Source organism: Phoenix dactylifera, unplaced genomic scaffold (genome assembly GCF_009389715.1).
Source record: "Phoenix dactylifera cultivar Barhee BC4 unplaced genomic scaffold, palm_55x_up_171113_PBpolish2nd_filt_p 000092F, whole genome shotgun sequence".
NCBI lineage: Eukaryota > Viridiplantae > Streptophyta > Magnoliopsida > Arecales > Arecaceae > Phoenix > Phoenix dactylifera.
In genome coordinates, this window is record NW_024067680.1 from 1124095 (window position 1) to 1144725 (window position 20631).

Below are 20631 nucleotides of genomic sequence, written 5' to 3' on the forward strand. Positions count from 1 at the left end.
TCCAGATTCTCACATTTTCCAAAGGAGATTAGCTCAAGGGTGAGGGGGATAAACTCGAATGGTGGTTGCTCCGCCGCGATTCTCGCAGCGGATGAGATTGATCGAAGCGGAGGCTAGGTTTATCCTAGCCTCCGGTAGTTTTCGTGGAGGAGTCACGTGTTCGAACAGGGCTCTGCCCTGTTCCGAAAGAGGAGAGGGCCTTCGGGCCCTCCCTTGGTGTCGGGACAGGCCAGCCTAATGTGGTTGGTCCTCACAATATGTAGACTCGATCTAATCTGATCTGATTTTTTATTGAATTGGGTCTGGGTCCGGACCCGAATAGGTAAAGGGCTGGGCTGGGGTCACTTATGGGGGAGAACTTGTTTCTCTCCCATGCGTTTTTAGGTCTCTCCCCCCACCCCGGAGCCGCCGAGCCCCAGGGCACTTGCTCCTCCTGTTGCTTCTCCTCGATCGGCCTCGCCGTCGGCGACCGGCGGTGCTTGCGAAGTCTCTCCCACGGTGAATCGAACGGGTGGCACTGATGGAAGCGGTATTCTCTCTTTCTCTGAGCATTTAATTTCGAAGAGATCTCAAGAAGTCAAAACTTAGATCTTTACATGTTTGTTTTGGATCAATTTGTTCCGTTAAAAGTCCTGTTTTCCCATTTTTATATAATTTTCACTTGAACAATTGCGAATCCTCCATAAATCACAGGCTGATATTGGAGTATGCTAGATTTCCATTGGAATTATGGATAGGAATGGCAAGTTAACGCCCTAAATTTGCCTCTTTTACCTTTTTATTGGTTTTTTTGATGTCATGGAAGGCAGCTAGTTATCTTTTGGCAATGTTTGATGTTCTGAACTACCGACTATTTCTTACTATATCGATGCGTCTCACTGGTTCATTAATTTTTGGGGTTCAGATGGTTTCCATGGAACCTGCCGCTCCGGTTGGTAGGATTGCGACCAAGGCTGCTGAGGGAGGAAGTGAGCAGAAAAAGACTATTTTTAGAGACATGAGGCGTTATTACTGTGAATATTGTGGAATGTGCAGGTCAAAGAAATCGCTTATCAGATGTCACATCCTTTCCCACCATAAGGTATAGCTCACACTCTGGGTTATAATCATAAGTTATATATCACTATACCATAAGGTCGTGGATTAAAGTGATAATATAAAAGAGTTTAAATTTGGATTCTTTGCAAAATAGAGGTAATGGATGCAGTGTCCTTTTTTGACTGGAAAATTACTTAAATAAATCGAATACCTTGCTTGAGTTTTATGTTGGCATGTCGATGATCTAATTTAAGGTGAGAAGATAATTAGTGGTTTATGTGAAGCTTTGAGGGCGGATGCAAAATGTATTTGTACAATGTAGGGAAATATTTTCATACAGTAAATAAATTTGGAAATTCAAAGTAGTGTTGCTATAGAGGTTAATATTAATAGCTTACAGTGGGAGGGACCAATGAAGGGTAATGAGGCTTCAAAAATGCTATATTGGTGGTATGCAGCAGAAAATAGGACTTAGTGGTGCATGGTAGATGCTGAATTGAGTTGTTATCATGTTTTAACATCTTTCATTTGGGTCTATGGAACATATATGCTCTTGAATATGAAGGTGCCTGCTTATCAAGCTGCTAAAGTCCTTCGCAATTGGACTAACTGACCTGAGATTGAGCCAGCCTTCACCAGGGTTTACCCCATGTTGTGTTGCTCATCATTTATGAGCCCTTCTATCAAATAAATAAAATTAATAAATTAATAAAATGCATGATATTGACCATATAATATCTTTGTTCAGTTTGTGGCTTATGTTTGTTCTTTGATACCTATGACTAATCGTTGCAAAGTGCAGGATGTATTGAAAGGAGCACAGACTGACCAAGTCAGTGAAGAAAAGGAGGTGAGCAATCAGCCACGACATACATGCCAGGAGTGTGGTGCAAGTTTCCGAAAACCAGCTCATCTGAAGCAGCATATGCAGAGCCACTCTCTTGAGGTTGCTGCTTCACCTGCCACAGATTTAATTCTGTTTTATTGTTGCATTTACTGAAAGAACTAGGACAATAGTTTTTGGCTCAGTGGAAGTAACAGTCAGCGGGTTCATGTTTCTTTGTTAACGTGCACTGTACTGGTTTTGGCACTCATCTAATTTCATCAATAACCACTGCTTTATACTTCATGGGAGTATTTCATGGAAATGCTTTCATCTCATGGTTTTTTGAAGTAGTGATGCATTCACTAGTGTGATGGGGATAGTCCTAATTTTATTAATAATTCAGCTTTAGTCTTTTCAGATACTGTGGTTAATGTATTTCCTTAACTATACATGACAATCGTCTAAGATATACATATCAATGCATGCTTCTATTAGGTGGCGTTTGGTATGGGGTGATGACCCCAAGATTAATAGTAATGTGGGTGAAGGTGACAAAATACTGCGTTTAGTTGCACTCTGTTGATCCTATGTGGCAATGATCCCAAATCATCTCTGCTCCTAAAACTATTCCCAATTTGGTGATGTTAAACCCATCCTTGAGGATAGGTTTCCAAGATCACTCCAGGGTAGTGATGTTGGGCTGAAATTTGGGACAAAAATGCTCCTTAGTCCAATTGGTAAATTGGCCGACTTCTTTTCGATTGTTTCAGCCACAACTAAAATATATGGAATATATGAAGTGTAGTTTTGGTATTACATGGTCAATGATCTTGGATTCTAATGACATACCAAACAGGTTAATTCTAGATATCCGGAGATCATTAATCACGAGAACATAGCATACCAAACGTGGTGATCTTAGAGCATCAGGATTCAGATTACCTTGGGATGTGGATCTTTAATCAATAGAACATTGGGGGTGAGATGTATAAGTGTCATTCATCGATGACTAACAGATATGTGTTAAATATTTATATACACGTGGCTGAATGAATTGATTTTGCAGGTATGAATGTCAAATGTCTGAAAATGATATAAAGATCCTGGCTATGTTGCGTGAAGCATTGGATCCCATTTAAAGAACTCCAAAATGCAAAGAGGCAGCATTTTGATCTTGTATGGACCAGTATCAGGATGGGGGGACCTCCTGAGAAGCTCCATCAAGAAGGCCTCAGTCACGCAGTTCCCATGAGGTTTGCTCTTAACTATTCTACCTAAAGTTTATCCTATTGCTATTTGAATTTAATTTATAATATTTCAATGCCTTCATTCTACACAATCTGTTAAACTGGTCGTGGTTATGGGAAGCTTGTGATGCCACTAAATTGCCTATTGTTAATGATAAGTGGCATGTGGTACTGTTGTCTTGCTGCATTTAATTTCTTTCATCTTGTTGGTTTATTTGCGAGATGTGTTTAATCTTCTTGGTTTGTCCCTTATTTCTTTTTCTATTATTTTAAAACTGAGTTGTTCCATCTGTTGCATGTGAACATGACAAATCTGCGTGCGCTAATTTCTGAATTCTTTTCACTCATGTTGTTATTTGTCCATAAGTGAGTTTGTGACTCATCAAAGGTATGTGCTCAATGAAACAAGGAACTAGAATTCTTGTTTCTAATTCATACTGAAATATATATTCTTATGCACACTTTCAGCTACAAGAAATACTTCAATTTCTATTTGCTATTGTAGCCTGTGCTTGTCAAATAAGGCTGTTAATTATCAATTCAGTTCGATATTTTTGTTAGTCTTAGTTTTATACTGTGCATGATGTTTTTGTATTTTTAATCTTTTCCCTGCTTGCAGAGGCCCTTTTCATGCCCATTGGACGATTGTCATTTGAGCTACAGAAGGAAGGATCATTTGACTCGCCATTTACTTCAGCACCAAAGAAAACTTTTTGCCTGCCCTGTGGAGAATTGCAATCGTAGGTTTGCAATTAAGTCTAACATGGGTAGGCATGTGAAAGAAATTCATGAAGATGTGTCTCCTTGTGAAGGTGAAAAGCAATATATATGTCAGGAAGCTGGGTGTGGAAAGGCATTCAAATATGCATCAAAGCTGCAGAAGCATGAGGATACACATGGTAAGTTACTCTACTGGACCATGTGTTTAGTTTTTCCTGCTTTTTAGACACTGCTAACAGGTATTAACGTAGTCAAGGAGCACGTAAATTGTGCTTTCTCAAATTATCTCTGGCATCAAAAGCTTTATTTGTATTTTTTTTTACCTGGTAGCTAAGCTTAATTTTTATGCTACAGTCAAATTGGATTGTGTGGAGATTGTTTGTTCTGAATCTGGATGTATGAAAACGTTCACAAATGCTGAATGCCTTAAAGCTCATATACAGTCTTGGCATCAATATGTTCAATGTGAGGTCTGTGGCACTCAATATCTGAAGAAAAACTTAAAGCGACACCAATGTATGCATGAAGGGGGTAGCATGATGGAGAGAATAAAATGTAGCTTCAAAGGTTGCCAATACACATTTTCAAATGTAAGTTTCAGAAATTTATTCCCTGGCTGGTTGCTTCTCTTGATTTTGTTGAGCTTCTCAAATCATGGTTATAATTGATATATGTTTCTTATGGTCAGAAGTACAGATTTAAGGCATATGTTTGAAGACGAAAAAATAGCCAACCAAAATCTAACCCATATGTAGGCAGTCATTTAGCAAAATTGAAGAAGACAAGCACAAAAGAAACTCTTTCCTGGTTTTTAAACATGACAAACCTTTACTGAAATAAATCAAGTGTATGTATGTATAAGATAAGAGGAAAATACATATAATGTATAATTTCTACTAGCTTTCCTTTATGTTTGTAACTAATAAACATAGCTCCAATGAATGGTGATTTTCACATTTCAAGGTAGTTATTTTTTAATGTAGAACACATGTCCACTGCTCCCTACTGCAGAGCAAAGAAAATTTCTCGGTCTTTCTTATCAGGGCTTATGAATTTAAATTTAATAATTTTTAACATCTCAATTTTGTCTACAGAACATTTTCAGTCTTAGGTAGGTTCACAAAATATATGCAGTAATTACTATCAGATTCTTAAGTCACATTTGAATGTGAAACAAGCATCATTTTGTTGTCCATCAAACCTAGCAGTATGATCAGTTTGCACTCCACAATTTGCTTGCACTATTTAAGGGGTCTCGGGTATCCCAGCTGGCCTCCCCCAGCATGTTGCATGCCTTGTTTCTTAAAAGTATTGTGGCTGGCAATTTATCAACCATATGCTTTTAGTAATTGCATTTATATTGTATGCATTTTCAGAGATCAAATCTTAATCAGCATATCAAGGCCATCCATCAAGAGCTTCGGCCATTTGCATGTCGAATCCCTGGATGTGGGAAGAGGTTCCCTTATAGGCATGTGAGGGATAAGCACGAGAAATCTGGTGTACATGTTTATGTTCAAGTAAGTTATTGGTTACTTTTTATGTTTATTTTATTTTACTTTTTTTTCTTCATTGTCTTCATTGCATGCATAGAGGTGAAATATGATGAGGGTGGTTTCTTCCATGGAGCATTTGGCTTTCAAAGTCTATGGCAAAGTGGAACCCATTTAAGCCTTTTAGTATACTGGGATATAGTTTCTTGTAACATGTTCATTGGACAAGGAAATCGTTATGGATCAACCTGGATTTTCTTTTTAAAACAACATTTTGCTACCTTTTTGACTGTTTGGTTTGATTATAATCCAAATCTATCCTTTCAGTACCATGTTACTTCGCTTTTTGGTCTAGATAGTTATCTATAGCTGTTGCATGCTTACTCTTTACCTTTTGATCATGATATAAGGCTTGTCTAGTGCTTCACCGCATCCCTCAGTTCATGCATCCATGTATGATTAGCTATTAGCAGTTTGTTTGGAAGTTGTCAGGAAGTTGTGAACCAAAATATTGCTTATGCCTCGAGTTACACATAACCGTTATAAGAGGTAATCTTGTGTGGGTCTGGTTGCAGGGTGACTTCATCGAGGCTGACGAGCAGCGGCGTGCCCGGCCAAGAGGTGGGCGAAAGAGGAAATGTTTTTCAGTTGAGACGTTGCAGCGGAAGAGGGTAGTTACCCCTGGTCAAGCTTCTTCTCTGGATGATGGAACATATTATATGAGATGGTTGCTTTCTGATCAGCCTTGAGTGGTTATCAGGCAGATAATCTATATACATTGTGTGCGTGTGCATGTGCATAAAAGGTGTATATATATATATATGCGAGTGGAAATTTGGTTGCTTGTAAATACTTTCTCCTGGTTCCTCATTTCTGTCAATATGTATAATTTTGGTCTAAGACATACAAGATTTAAAATTTGAAACTATTTCATATTTTCATTTTGTAGATGAATGTGAAAATTATGATTAAGTGAAATTGAGAGCAGTTTGGTTTGTTGCCAGTTTTGCTGTACCCAGTGTATTCATCTTTATTTTCTGAATGAGAGGAAAGTTTCCTGCATTTTTGAAGTATTATCAAAGATCAGGTGGTCGGGAGTGAAGGAATCCTGTTCTAGACTATTATTCTGGTCAATTTGTGACTTTTGATTAGGCTTTTGATCTGAGATATGCAATATTCTTCATTCCGTAGGAACACGAGCTATGAATATTTTCAGTGTCTTGGCATTTGATAAGTTTTATTCTTCCGATCTCTTCACTTATCTACATCATGTCCTCTACTATGCAAATTACCTGGAGCAATACTAGAAAGTTCCAAGCCTGGGAAACTTTTCAGAATGCAACTAGAAGACTGCCTGCTTTCGCCCATGCACATATTGGTAACCTCACTTGGTACAGTTGCCTTATTAGCAGTTTCCACCCTTAAACTCCATAGATTTGCTTAAAACTCAAAAAATTGTTTTGCTAGTACATCATCATAATTTTCTGAGAGGGCTTCTCACGAAACACTTCCTAGCAGGTGCTTGGGAAGCATTTTGCAATTTGATTTGCTGTTGAAAGCTGTAAACAGGAGAGGCATACATGCTGCTTGCGACTGATTTGCCCAAATAAAAAAAACAACTACTATCAAATGCCGGTACCAAACCAATTCGGTATGGTATGATTTGTACTATTTTATTCGGGTCGGTACGATATAGCATGCAACTGTCTATCTACTTTGTGAATGTCATGGACTGCTAAAGCCACCTAGATTTAAGCTATTCCCTATGGTATCAACTTGGATCCCTATGGTATCAACTTGGAAAAAGTGACCAATTTTATTAGCTTTAAAGCAGTTCATGGCAAACAATACAGGACCTGGACCTACACATGCTATTGCCTATTTATGTTGCACCAGCATCAGAGTTCATCACCGTAACAAATGAAGGCATTAATCACAGCGGAATCTGAATCACCCATACTTTTTCTTTGTTGCAGTAGCTGATCATCATCTCTCTTGATCGCCACATATTTGCTTGACAGAAAAAAAATTCTTCTTCCAAGCTACTCACATCCATAGATAAGCTAAGAGACTGAGATTGGGTTGCCAATTATGTAGCTTATTACGGTGTTCCAATTTTGTGGACTCATGCCTTACCCCCTGATTTAGGAGATCTTTATTTGACTCTTTGGGTTGTCCTTATACCCGAGTAATCTCAGTACTCTGATGTATCAGGAAAAAAAAAAGAAGAAAAATGCATATCGCGCAAATTCCCATCTATTTGACTCCAACATATTTGCAAATATGTTGATTTGGATCCAACATGGTTGTAGATTGACTGCTTGATCCCAGCATAACCGATCTAAATTTTTGTTTGTATTTGAGGTTATGATTAACTGTATTAACTTTGTAGTTGACCGAATCATTTCCACATTCAACCTTTTGATTCTTGAATAATATATATATATATATATCATAAAACAGAATTAAGCTAAAAGCCAGTATTGTTAGCTTCTTCAAAAGCAGTTTTTTCACTCCTGCCTTCCCTTTTTCTTCTCTTTCTCATTTTTTTTCCAAACTAACCTTTTGATTTCAATTTACATATAGCAGTTTTTGCAGACTATTATCAAGGACAGTTTTTGGCATCGGTCTAACTCAGCTCATTTAGCAATCAAGCAAGCTGAATACCGAACGCAAGCTATTTCACCAACAGCTTGTTCATATTGGACAATTTTACCATACGATGTTTATTCCTCAGAAACCCTCAATGCTTCTTCTCTGAAAACGAAGTTCACGACTCATGGTCACTCGCCCTTAGAATGAATAAAAGAGGAAATTTTAACTTAGCACAAAAAAAGCAAGAGCAAAAAGAGCGGGAAAGAGGCTAGGATAGGAAGACAAGGTTGAATCTGCAGTGAGATCCAAACGAACTAGCATGGGCTACTGTGGCAGAGACAGCAGCAAAAGCACTAGTCCCTGTTGATCATCCACCAACAGCGAAAGCAACGCAGGTGGCAGGAATTAAATAGGGAGAAGCCATGCCGAAATGATCGAACCCTACAAATGCATGTATCCAAATAGAGCATCAAAAGTATTCTCGTTGAGAGTACCTTCAGATATTTGAAGCATCATGCATAATTAGATATTTTAACGAACTTGGGAATGGGTATCAAGTATCTCAAGGACTTCATGCAAGAAGGAAAGCCCTAGCTTTCTCAGAAAGCTTTATTGAACATGTTACTAATTTTTTTTTCAACTAATGCTACTGGAGGTTCAGATGGAATGTTGCATTCTGTCAGCAAACATCTGAAACATGTGTACACTCCACTACTATTTATTTAACCATCTTTTCTCTTCCTACTGACCAAAATATATGTTGTATTGTGTTAGGAATTAATTTGAAAACGTGTCATAATTTAGCCTATCAGCTATTCATATCATTTTGCTATTCACTAACATTTCATTGTCATGCTTTCAAGATCTTCTAAGAGTAGAATTGATTGGAACAACTGTGACACTCAACACCTTTTCTTGGTATTTCATGGCCGCCCTTCCTAGATTCATGTTCTTCGGCAAGTAAATACCTACATTCTCTCTGGGTTCGTTTGGTTCGCGGGAAGCATTTTCCCTCTTAGGAATATGATTCCTGGAAAACAAATTCCTAGGAAGAGGATGCCTAGAAAAGTACTTTTGGCATGTTTGGTTGACCATGAAAAAGTGATAAATTTCCAAAGTGCTTATGTTTGGTTGGCCATTCACTTTCCTGGGAAAGTTATGTATAATTCCTATTATGCCCTTAATAAAAATTAGGTCTTTAATGCCTCTTTAATGCTTTTTTAATGCTGAAGGGCCTTTTTGAAAAACATAAAAATGGAGTGATTCCCACCTTATTGGAAAGTAACTTTCTCATGTTTCTCATGAAAAAGCCTTTCCCATGAAATGTGGGAATCATATTCCCATGGGAATACAACTTTTCCGTCTCTCTCCTTTGAAAACTCCAACCAAACAAGAGGCATCTCATTATTTTTCCGTTAACCATACTTTCCCCCCTTCTTTCCCGCGAACCAAACCAAACGAGCCCTCTGAGTTTGGGAAAGTTAAATGCTTAGCCTCAGGCAAGTAACATCAATTGCCAACTTCCAGGGTGAAAAAAAGTCCAGTATGCGATCAAAGTTTAGCATTCCCATCAAAATAAAACCTTGATTGCAGCTGAAAGAGAGGCACAAAAATGTGTGGCTAAATAAATAAAACCAGAACTAGGGAGGAACAAGCCACAACCAATCCATTGAAAATAACATCATGAGAAGATAATTCTGTTATCACAATGCCCCTCTTTGGCAAGCCCATCAGCCATAGTTATGAATTGAGCCAAAATCAAAAGCTTACATGCTGCTGCTGCTTTATGTTTTGATTTCTATCATTGAATATCAGTCCATGAGTACCAGACACTGAGCTGATTCATTCGTTCTCTTTGTTAGCTTTACATTATCACTTGGCGGATGCCAACATTCCTGCATTGCTGCTCTAAATGTTGATGAGAAATAACTAACATAGCAAAAATCTGCAAGGAAACCTTTGTACATTGAAAGCAAATAGAAAAAAGTCAAATTTTGGCAAGGAAAAAAAAAGAAAATTTCCAGTATACAGAAGGTGAGAAATTCTACCAGTGTGAGCTGATCTAGACTAGAGCTCGTAAATGATGCTCAGGAATTCTGTCGAGTCTTTACTCCTCTGAAAGGTTCATGTGCAGCATAATGCATAAATAAGCAATGGTTTAAAAGGATAAGCCTTTTTTGGTCAATGTGTCCATAGTCTCCCTTATGGGGGAGTTGTACTTTACTGGCTATAGCTACTTGGAGAGCAGCATTACAGATTATATTGAAAAAGGCAATCAAGTTAAAAAAGCCTGTTCTTGTCATGATAAAAAAGGTTAGGTTTTTCTGCAAATCACTTTCTCTAATTCTATAAACAGGAAATAAAAAAAGTCATTTCTACTTTTCTTTTAGCTTTTAATGACAACCATATTTGGTGCAGTCAAACTATTTTTATTTTTGTGAAAAGAAAACCCTTTCTCCAACCTTTTGTCAGTGACAACAAGAATGGTGGTGGTGATGGAAGTTGTGGTGGTGGCGGCAATGGCAACAAAAGCGACAATGGTGGTAGTAGTAGCTGGCTATAATAATAGTGATGATGGCAGCTGCATGGTGGTGGTCGTGCCACTGACAATTAAACTTGCTCAAATCCCGAGTGGCCCGCTCAGCCTGCCTGAGCCCAGCACCGTTTAGAATGGGCTTGTGCCTGATATTTCAGCCCAATGGGTCAAACCAGGCCTAAAGCCCATCTAAATGGGCCAGGCTCAAGTTTACATCGACTCGGCCCAAGCCTAGCCCGAACCCAATTATATAAATTTTAAATTAATAATATATTACATATTATATAATATACTATATTTACTACCTTAAGTAACCTTAACATTTCCCATTATTACTTCCCTATCCCACCCTTAGACCCCTAATCCATCACGTGACTCATTTCATCTCGATTAGGGTTTCTCCTCGCCTCCTTGTCACATCCTCGCCTCAACCCAACAACCCCCCACCCCACCAAGGCCATCAACCATCGCCCGCCACTCCACCCGACAACAGTGACAAGGCTCCTTGTTGCCACCCTCTCTTCTCCTCCCGACAACGGAGACGATCTCATCTCCTCACCATCTAGCCTCCAACAAAAGGATTCCACCGACCACCATACCTCAGTCAGTTGATAAAATCATCCTCCCGAATTTTCTCTTTCTCAATGCACACATCATCCCAATTAGACCAATAGAGAAAACATTGGGCTGTAATTCTAGTTACTCCAACAAAGCAATTTAAAAAAAATGAAGGCTTTAGTGAAGCCCAAGGCCCGGCCTAGAAGCCCAAAACATGGTATGTAGCAGGTTTGGGCTTGGGAAGGAGGCTTGAAGGTCGGGCCAAGCCGGGCCCGAGCATGGAAAATTGGTGCAATCACCTAGGCTAAGTCCAATCGAGTTCGACCGGCCCGCCGGATAAGCAACTCTACTGACAATCACAGTGGCAATTGTGGCAATAGCAATAGAGGTGTTGGCAGCTACTAGGGGTGTGCACAAATCAAATCAGATCAGTTTGGAGATAAATCTGAAATCGAACCGATTTAAACTGATTTTCTAAGACCGGAACTGAAACCAAACTGCCAATCTACAAAAACCGCTTGAAACCAACATGAGAAATTCAATTCGGTTTATCAGATAGATGTTCAATAGGTTGTGCTAAATGGGTTAGGCTAAGTCTAAATATAAAAATCCCATATCATACAAGGTTGATGTTCGATGGAATGGGCTAAATGGACTGGGCATAGTCTAAATATAAAAATTCCATTTTATATAAAAGAGAAAATATAAGAAAAAAAAATTAAAAAATCAAATATATAGATTGGGTCAGTTTGAATATATATAAAAATATATACACATGGGTTAGGTCTGGTCGACTTGAATCGATTTTCTAAAAACACAAAACGAAACTAAATCAATTTTTTTGATTCAAGCTTTTCTCAAACTGACACCAAGCTGAATTTTTTGAAAAAAAAAAAGATATAAACCAAACAAAAGAGATCACCTTAGATTAGGTTCGCAATTTGGCAAGCTTTTTGCACACCCCCAGCAGCTGTTGTGGCAGTGATGTTGAGTTGATGACTAGGCCTGTTAACGAGCCGAGCTGCTCGGGCTCGGCTCGGGCTCGGCCCGGTAAAAGCTCGGCTCGAGCTCGGCCCGTTAGTCAAACGAGCCCGAGCTCGAGCTTAAAATGAAGCTCGTTTAAATTCGAGCCCGAGCCCGAGCTCGAGCCCGAGCAGCTCGTGAGCCCATTTAGGCTCGTGACTTTAAGCATGCTGCACGGAGTAGGCTGAGCCGGTTTCCTCTTTTTTTTTTTCCCGCTTCCCTCTCCCCACCCGCACTTGCCAGCTTTTAAAAGCTCACACCCAGTTGCCGTGCCCGTACAGGATCGGTGCTTCGATAGTCGTGGGAAACTCGAGCGCTCCCCACCTCTCCCATCAAGCAAAATATCTGCCGCTGTTACTCGCCAGTGCTTCGATATTCGTGGGAAACTCAAACCCCCAATTTAAAAGACGTCACCACCCCTTTAACAGCGCCACAGCTGTAGCACTACAGTCTCCTCCTATTGGGTCGCGACACGTGGTCAATAACATTAATGACATTCTAAATTTTTTTAGTTTGAATGAACCATCCCTTTTCCCCAGATCAAACTGTAATCATCACCATCTACAGGCCTACGTGCGATGCCATATCTCCGTCGCCACTGTAGATCCAGCCTAGCTATGGTAGGATGTAACGTTTCCTCCCCACTCATCTCAGTAGCCTAGCTATAATAGGATGTAAAAGAAGCTCGAGCCCGAGCTCGGCTCGGGCTCGGGCTCGGGCTCGAACTTGGGCTCATAATTGAAACGAGCTTCACGAGCTCAAGCCCGAGCTTTTGCTTTGCCAAGCAAGACCGAGCTCGAGCCCAATACAGAGCTCGGTACCGAGCCCGAGCCCGAGCCCAGTTTCTATAAAACGAGCCGAGCCCGAGCCTCCCCAAGCTCGGGCTCGGCTCGGCTCGTTAACAGGCCTATTGATGACAGAGGCAGCAAATATGGAAACAGTATGGTGGTGCAATGGTGAAAAGGGTATCAATGAATCAAGGAGATTTTACTTGAAGAACTTGAGTTCCTTGTTTTTAGAAAAATACTAAAAGAAAGATTTTCATGCTCTCACTTTTTTTGTTTCAAAAATAAGGAATGATTTTGAAAAAAGAAAGTAGAAACAATAGTACAAAACATTATTTTCTCCAATTTTGTATTTTTATTTTTAAAATAGAAGATAGGGAAAAAAACAACACCAAAATAGATCCAAGAAGACTAGTTAGTGATTGAGTTCACAAATGTGAGAATTGATTAGAGTCCTTAAAGGTCAATCCCAAAGAATGCCTAGGTACGGATTGATACACACCTCAGTATGCCTTGGTATGGATCAGTATGGGGTCCGTACCAATATGAACATGAATTTCATACCAGTTCCGATCCAATATAGTATGGTATGTCTCAAACCGAGCAATTCAGGGAATATGGAGAAGGAACTGTAGCTTCTTGAAAACAAGCATAATCAGAAGCATGAGCACAAGCATGATCCATAGTTTGAGCAAGTAGGACCTAGGAAAAGACCAACATGATTTAAAGCATGTTGATGAAATAGACCTAGGAAGTTAGGAGTTGTTTCGTTTTATGGAAATATGAAGAATGAAAGCAGTCCCATGAAGCATCCATTTGAACACACAAAAAAAGGAACAGCATTACACAATAAAGAAAATGACAGAAACAAGAAGCTACCAGACTGCTTCATTGCATTCTTCTAGATAAGGGCAACAGAAAGAACCATAATTTTGTCAGGGAGAAAAAAACAGTAGATATTTCTCTGAACCTACTCTATAATCAGCATAAATCAAGAGGAAACTAGAATGAAATTCCTGATTCCCTAAATCATCCCTGTTCCTTCATAACTATCTGATCGAGGTAAGTTTGTGACATTCAGTTGGTTGGAAGGAAGAGAAAGGAAACCATGCTAACATTTTATAAAGTCTCCATATATCAACATGCCAATGATCTAATCATGTCATGTAGAGCTTAGCCCAGAGAGATGTTCCTCTTGGGGTAATAGACTGATATTATTACTAGTTATTCAGAAAGGTTTTCTGTATAAAATTTTCCCACATAAGCTTTTACTGTGAATCAAGAAACAAAAAGTGTGACAAAATTAACATATATAAAAATATAAATCCATGATAAAAATGTAGAATTTGATAGAAAACAACAGGCTAAAATTTTAGAGATAACATTCATTAAAAATAAATTATGCAAGGCTTCTAGTATATTAATGAGCAGTATTATCATGAAACATCTCTAGGTCAAACACCTAGTTCTCTACATGATCAAACAGTAGTGCACAGAATTGTCGAACACCTTATAAGATGGTTATTTGTCATATCATATCATATTATGTCACACTAAAATATAGGATAACAAAACAAAATTTAGAGCAGTAGGTGGTTAAATACATGCAACATCTACCAGAATCAAAACTATGAATATAATTGGGTCAAGAAATCAGTGAACGCATGTACCTTGTTCAAAAATTAAAATGACAAAGCCAGCTGGCTAAGAAGAAAACAGACAAGGATGGAAAAAAAAGGGAGCACGACCACTGAATTTCAACGAGCATAGCTCAAGGTGCCTTCTGCTAGTCTTCTTTCCAGATTATGGGGCTGGTTCCTGCCCTCCTGTGTTTGCCTGCTTTTAGTTTTGAACTAATGGAAAAAAAATAATTAAGAGTTCAAATCCAATTTTTGGTAAGAATATTTAGCCATCTGATAACAGTCAAATCACAATGCAAGCATGCCAGTCATAAGCATGATGGTACTCATTCCCAAACGAACTCCTGCCCTGCATATTTTAACTATGAAGGTATCATCAAGTAAATAATTATGGTCCTTTTTTTTTTTGCTAAAAATAATAATTATGGTCCTTGAATGTCAAATTAGAATCTTATAAAGGGATTATAGTAGACAGTGGACTATACACAATAAAACCAAGCATATTGTGGCTAGAATCCATAGTCCTATTTAGGTTACAGTGTTGCTTAACAATAATAGAGTAAGTTTAAGAATTTTCTTAAAAGGATTTTTTGCTGTTTGTTACCTACATCCAGCCAAAGGCAGTAATTCAACAGCCATCTTCATAAGAACTATTGGAATTTATAGAAGTTTTTATTATCTTCTCCCTCCTCTTAACTTCAAGAGAGAAGACAGGGCCACAGCAGACCTTTATTTGATTTAATTTTCCCATTAAAACTAATTTTAAATATGACGTTCTTCAAAAAATGTAACAGCAGAGAACCATATTTTTAACTTTTTTTGACATATCTGCACCAATTTGCTGTTAGAAAAAGCTTTAATCAAATGCCAGTACTTGAATGTACTAACACTGTACTGGATGCGATGGTTCAACAATATGAAGAAATTTGCAACAATATCAAGAAAGATACAAATTCCCAAGAATGTCATGATTGATAGAAATTTTGGTTTTACACATGAAAAAAACAAAGGTACTGATGGGCACATGAAATAACAACAGATTTCTAGAAGCTTGTGAGCATATGAAAACTCACACGACTTCATGCTTCAGAAAATGGTTCAGTGAGAGAATTTTAAAGCTTTGGAAAGATCATAAATCAATCCATAAATATTGAGCACCATAACCTGTAAAAACTCATTATATCATGACGTCCAGACAGTAAAAATTTTCCTGGATTAAACAGTTGGATTGAAGTTTCAATATACGGTTTGGGCTAAGAAAAGCATAACACTGGTTAGGACCCCAAGCATAGGAAGCTGTTAATTCTGGGTATAGCAGACAGTAGCATGGTGATTTAATGCCCTTGCAAATTTAATTAGGAATCGAATATACATCCCTTTAGATGTCTATGTATCTATTATTTAATCATCTCCCGATTTTCTTTTTTTTTTGATATAGAAATATCTGCTCTTTCTCTCTAAATTGAAGCAAAAAAAATTTAGAGAGAGAGCAGATGGATCCTATCCCCTATATCGAACACTCATTCCATTTTTGAAGGTAAAGTAGAGCAACAACATTGTATTACAAAATCTTCAAAGACAATCCAAAAGAAATCCCAATAACCATAATACATGTTGTTGTCAAGCTCCTCAACATAAGGAGTTTTGTTGTCCCTAGAATGCATATGAGCCAAACAATCCAGCTGAAAAAGAGTTGAGTTGGAGTAAACTTGATTGCTACAGAAGAATAATGTTAAGGTTTATATGAACAAAGATAGTGAGGCAAGACAATATTCACAAGGCATCAGCTATTACACTTTCTTCTTGAAATTTGAAGGCAATAGCATATATGATTGAGTAAAGCATAAAAGAAAAAGATGTAGACAAACTGGTTCTAGAAAGAATTAAGACTCTTTCAAAGGGAAGACGCCTGCTGTTGGACAACCATTGCTACATAGATTCAATTGTTTATAACAAGGGGATGGCAGTTTTGGATATGATTTCCATCAAGGCTTTTTATTCCATTAGAATGATGTTTGAATCAGGATGCCTATCATGCTGATTGACAGAAAGGTCTCACGGCACAACACGGCTTCTAAATAATTGCTAGGAGTACCAGATTTCAATCAAAATATCTGTTACAACAAAATTAGACGACCTGAATAGAAGACCATGTAGATGGAAAAGGCATGAAGGACCAGAAGTTAATTTTTGATGAGAGGAATATGAAACTTGGCGAATATTTGACTAGCATGAGTAGTAACTTCCGTTGTTGGTGGTCAGTGGGTGAGTTTTTATTAGTGAATCCTTAGAAGACAAATTTGGCCTACCTTGATTAACTAACATCAGTAAATCCATCATGGAATAATGGTGCAACCACAATTCCTTTTTTACCTTCCAAATTGTTAACTAATTCGACACTCAATTTGGTATAGCAGGCTCATGTGCCAATAAGCCTTGGGATAAAAGGGGGACAGATACTATGAGGGGGAATGGTAAATGGAAAGGCATGCTATAATAGAGTTACGGGAGTCTGCATATAATTTTCATCATACAGGACAACAGAATGCACTGAAGCCTAGGAAAAAGTTGATTAGAAGAAGATTATGTATTTTTAAAGATTAAGTCAATTTGTTAATTCCATGAAGCTCGGGATCTGGTGGTTGTGTCAAATATGCTGAGACAGGATGATGAAATGGAAGAATAAGGAGGATAAACTGGAGTATAGTTGTTTGATTTTTGCAAGAATATTTTTCTTCTGTTATTTGCTTAAAGTAATTGTGGAGTCACTGAAATCATTTCAGATTTAACTTCACAGCTTTTAATTCGATTGCCTTTCTGCTAACAGTAATTTGATGTACATAATATGCTTTAGAATGAAAGATTTTAAGGCCCAATCATTTGTTTTACAAGTTTTGACTAATTTTGTCATTATAATCCTCAGAAATAGGGACAATTTCCACGACAAGATTTTGTTATGGGTTCAGATCATAATAGTATAGCATTGTAGTTTTTAGGTTGTTAAAATAATTGTTTGACAAATGAGTTGGGAGAGTAATTGCTTATGTAGCTTCATATATAGCATCACCCTCTCCCATGAATTCAATATGTATCACTTCATTTAATCTTTTCTGCTTCCTCTAGAATTTAAATTGTGGGGATAGTGCAAAGGCTTGGACTTTACTAGGTTATAGCTTGGTCTCTTATCCAGATATTTTTACAGTGGAATTTGTTTACCAATATCACGAGATCAGACTTAACTTATATACTTCTTATCTAAAATTAAAAAATATAACAGAATTTGACAAAACATCACTGTCTTTTTGATAAAATTTTCCAAAATCAGACCTCTACTGTGGGCATCAAGTGAACAAGTAATGCAGCATTTCTGAAAAGCCTTTGCAGGAACATCTGTGGCCTCTCCCCTATACCTGCAAGTCTTTGGCGAAACATTTGCTGAAGACCAACCTCATAGGATATTTGTTGAACAAACTTCCTATATGTGCACTTTCACAACCATTAATTTACATTCATCTTTTATATAGATGTCAATGTGACAACAGAAAGGGGTTTACAAAATGGTATCAGCGGTTTGGACCTACACTAACTCTATAATAGCACAGGGCATATAAAAATTTCACTTTCATCAGCTTTCAAAAGCAAAATGCAGATCAAGTAAAGAGTATAATAATTGGGAACAAAAGAAACTGACAGGACAATAGCCAGATCCGACCTGTAATAACTCTCCTTACGGTGAGTTAGACTTTAATATAGATTTCAGAATGTGTTGGGCGTAACTTCTTATCATCATTCTCAGTCATAACTATTTTAGCATTCACCGATGCCTTCGTCAAGTATGACAGCTGGTCACGGAGAAATTGCAGCATACCAGAATAATAATTCACCTCATCCATCTCAAATTCTTGAAAAGTAACTATGGATAAAGACTCAAGATAGGCAGCCCTCCCCAACAAAAATCTCACCAGTTCAATCTCATTGTTGTGCCCCTTGAAGTTATTCATCTTTATGACCTTGAGATTTTCGAAAGCAACCTCTGGAGGTTTCTCCTCGACCACCTCCAAGTATTTCTCCATATAGGGATCATACATATTGGTTGGAAGCTGCGCAGAGTTCAAATCAACACATCAGGAATAGAATGCACCGATTCTAAGATACTATCCAAGCTTAAGCAACGAACAAACCTCTATGAAAAGCCTTTCCAAGCTTGGACACCGGCAAAGAGTAAAGAAGCTGTAGATATCTGTAAGGTTGCTGTCCGTCATCATCACCATCAGCAGCTGCAATTCTCTCAGGTTTCGGAAGTTCCTGAATTCCTCAATTGCATTCGCCCCCGAGACAGTAATATACTGAAGCACCATCATCGACAAAGATTGAGGGGAAAAAATCTCCTTCCTTTACATTTCAAGTCGAAATTTTGATACAGAATCCAATTCAATTCACCAAGAAAGCAAATACCTGAAGCGAAAGGCTGCAAAGGGTCAGGACTTTAACATTGGAGAGCCTGCCGATGGCCTTCACCCAATTGCTCCGAGGAAGCCCCGAACCCAGGCCGCCGGAGCTCATGTACACATCCTCCAGCCCCGAAGAGTTATCGAGGCAGTAACTGGTGAGATAAGCACCACTGAATCGGAAGGACCGGAGGCCTGGGGCCGAGACGGTGAGCTCGGAGACCTTGGGGCAGTGAACTATGGTGAGGCTCGCGAGCCGGAAACCGGAAGCTGGGATGGCGATCCGCCGGAGGTCCCGGCAGTACCGGAGATCGAGCGAACGGAGCCGCGGACAGGCGGCGATGATCCTCCTCAGAGCGGCGTCGGTGATGGAGATGCTGTGGAGGCAGAGGATCTCGAGAGAGGAGAGGCGCTTGAAATGGGCGGCGGGGCAGGAGAGGTGAAATCCGCAAACGGTGAGGCGAGAGAGGTTGGGGCTCTCGCAGAGGTGGAAAAAGTCGCGGCGAGGGGGGCGGCGGCGGCCGACGGGGGCAGGTGATGGGGGAGGAGGGGAAAGGTCAACGTGGAGGTCCTCGACGCCGCAGGCGGAGGCGTACTCGAGCCAGCGGATGACTTCCGGGCCGTGGCGGAGGCCCGGGTGAAAGGCGATCCGGAGGACGTCGAGGCGCCGCCGGCCGCGGTGCCGGAGGCAGCAGCCGACGCGGTCGAGGAAGTCCTCCGGGCGCTCGCCGGCGGCAACGGAGAGGTCGAGGGAGGAGGGGTGCGGCCAGCGGTACTTCCAGAGGTTGCGCCAGTCGCGGGAGAGGACGCCGGTGCGGACAGCATACTTGAGGGGGAGGAAGGAGAGGATGTGGAGGCGGAGGGCGTCCGGCAGATCGGTGAGGCGGTCCGCACCAGCGGCGGCGGACGAGGAGGAATCGCCGGCGCCAGCAGAGTCGGCGGAGGCAAGCGAGGGCTCTGCCGTCCACCGGGGCTTCTTCTTCTTCCGCATCGCGTCGGGAAGCAGGAAAGTCATGGAATGGGGGGCGGGGGCGAGAAAGAGAGAGAGAGAGAGAGAGGTGATAGGTGGGAATTAGGGGAGGGTTTTATTACAATAAGAAGAGGAGCACAGCATGGATGGTTTCCGTAATGATGGATGATGGATACATATGCACCATTACTACCTGCCAAATCCGATTTGATTATTTCAGGACATTACCAAACTTAGAGGCTTTATTGATTTGCTTATATTTGCGATGCATGGGGGAAAAAAATGAAATATAAGATCTGGAGTCAAAAAGTTTTGAAATTCTAATTATTTTTAAATGGTATCCAGTCGTGACAGTTTTATGAAATAGTTCATGTTTGGTATTTAATGGAAAAATCAAACCAGAGAAACATTTTGTTTTGAAGATTTATTTAACTTTGGTAAATTGGGTTGAAGACTTTACAAAAGGATTCTAGATACAATTCTTTGGAAGAAGAGGGGGAAAAAAATCAGAATGGGTTATTTCTTTTATATGGAAAGGACTATAGACAATTGATTTGTTTTATAGTAATTTTAATTTATAATTTACTAATAAGATGGATAAATAAGGTAATTAGATATTAAAAGAAAGCAAGGTAGCTGTGGAAGATTTTTGCTATTCCCACCTTATCACCATAAAACTTATAAGAGATTATTGATAAAGAAAAGGTGGTGTGAAAAAATAATAGCAAAGCAAGGAGAATGGGGAATCCATG

General features: G+C 39.4%; 2 protein-coding genes across 9 annotated transcripts; one reads left to right on the plus strand and one right to left on the minus strand.

Annotated features, from left to right (window-relative positions):
* The first annotated feature begins 344 nt into the window (after positions 1–344).
* LOC103718682 (transcription factor IIIA-like) lies at positions 345–6331 on the plus strand. Its single transcript, XM_008807600.4, has 7 exons — positions 345–529; positions 905–1081; positions 1841–1984; positions 3731–4010; positions 4186–4421; positions 5208–5351; positions 5900–6331. Exons 1-7 carry the CDS (start codon positions 521–523, stop codon positions 6071–6073), a joined length of 1164 nt encoding a protein of 387 aa, XP_008805822.2. The 5' UTR covers positions 345–520; the 3' UTR covers positions 6074–6331.
* A 3152-nt stretch (positions 6332–9483) lies between these two features.
* LOC103718683 (F-box/LRR-repeat protein 13-like) lies at positions 9484–20017 on the minus strand. Of its 8 annotated transcripts, none has more exons than XR_003387826.2 (5): positions 18917–20017; positions 18643–18807; positions 18424–18561; positions 14492–14647; positions 9484–9822 (listed from the first exon to the last, which is right to left on the minus strand). XR_003387826.2 is itself a non-coding variant. In XM_026809104.2 (4 exons), the coding sequence occupies exons 1-3, from the start codon at positions 19922–19924 to the stop codon at positions 18199–18201; spliced, it is 1536 nt and encodes a 511-aa protein (XP_026664905.1). In that variant the 5' UTR covers positions 19925–20011; the 3' UTR covers positions 9484–9814; positions 18174–18198. The 8 variants fall into 8 exon arrangements, 3 of the variants coding, with proteins under 3 accessions (XP_026664905.1, XP_038972394.1, XP_038972395.1); XR_005507124.1 differs by having other exon boundaries at positions 9484–9814; positions 14492–14674; XR_005507123.1 differs by having other exon boundaries at positions 18174–18561; positions 18917–20011.
* Between the last annotated feature and the right edge of the window lie 614 nt (positions 20018–20631).

What these genes read in the sequence shown, in the direction of transcription:
- LOC103718682 (XM_008807600.4), top strand. An exon ending in GAAGCATGAGGATACACATG is followed by an intron (nt 4,011 to 4,185) that starts GTAAGTTACTCT and finishes TTTATGCTACAG; the next exon opens with TCAAATTGGATTGTGTGGAG. An exon ending in GTGTACATGTTTATGTTCAA is followed by an intron (nt 5,352 to 5,899) that starts GTAAGTTATTGG and finishes GTCTGGTTGCAG; the next exon opens with GGTGACTTCATCGAGGCTGA.
- LOC103718683 (XM_026809104.2), bottom strand. Translation starts at nt 19,924, where the DNA reads ATGACTTTCCTGCTTCCCGACGCGATGCGGAAGAAGAAGAAGCCCCGG. An exon ending in TTTGCAGCCTTTCGCTTCAG is followed by an intron (nt 18,808 to 18,916) that starts GTATTTGCTTTC and finishes ATGGTGCTTCAG; the next exon opens with TATATTACTGTCTCGGGGGC. An exon ending in TGGAAAGGCTTTTCATAGAG is followed by an intron (nt 18,562 to 18,642) that starts GTTTGTTCGTTG and finishes AACTCTGCGCAG; the next exon opens with CTTCCAACCAATATGTATGA.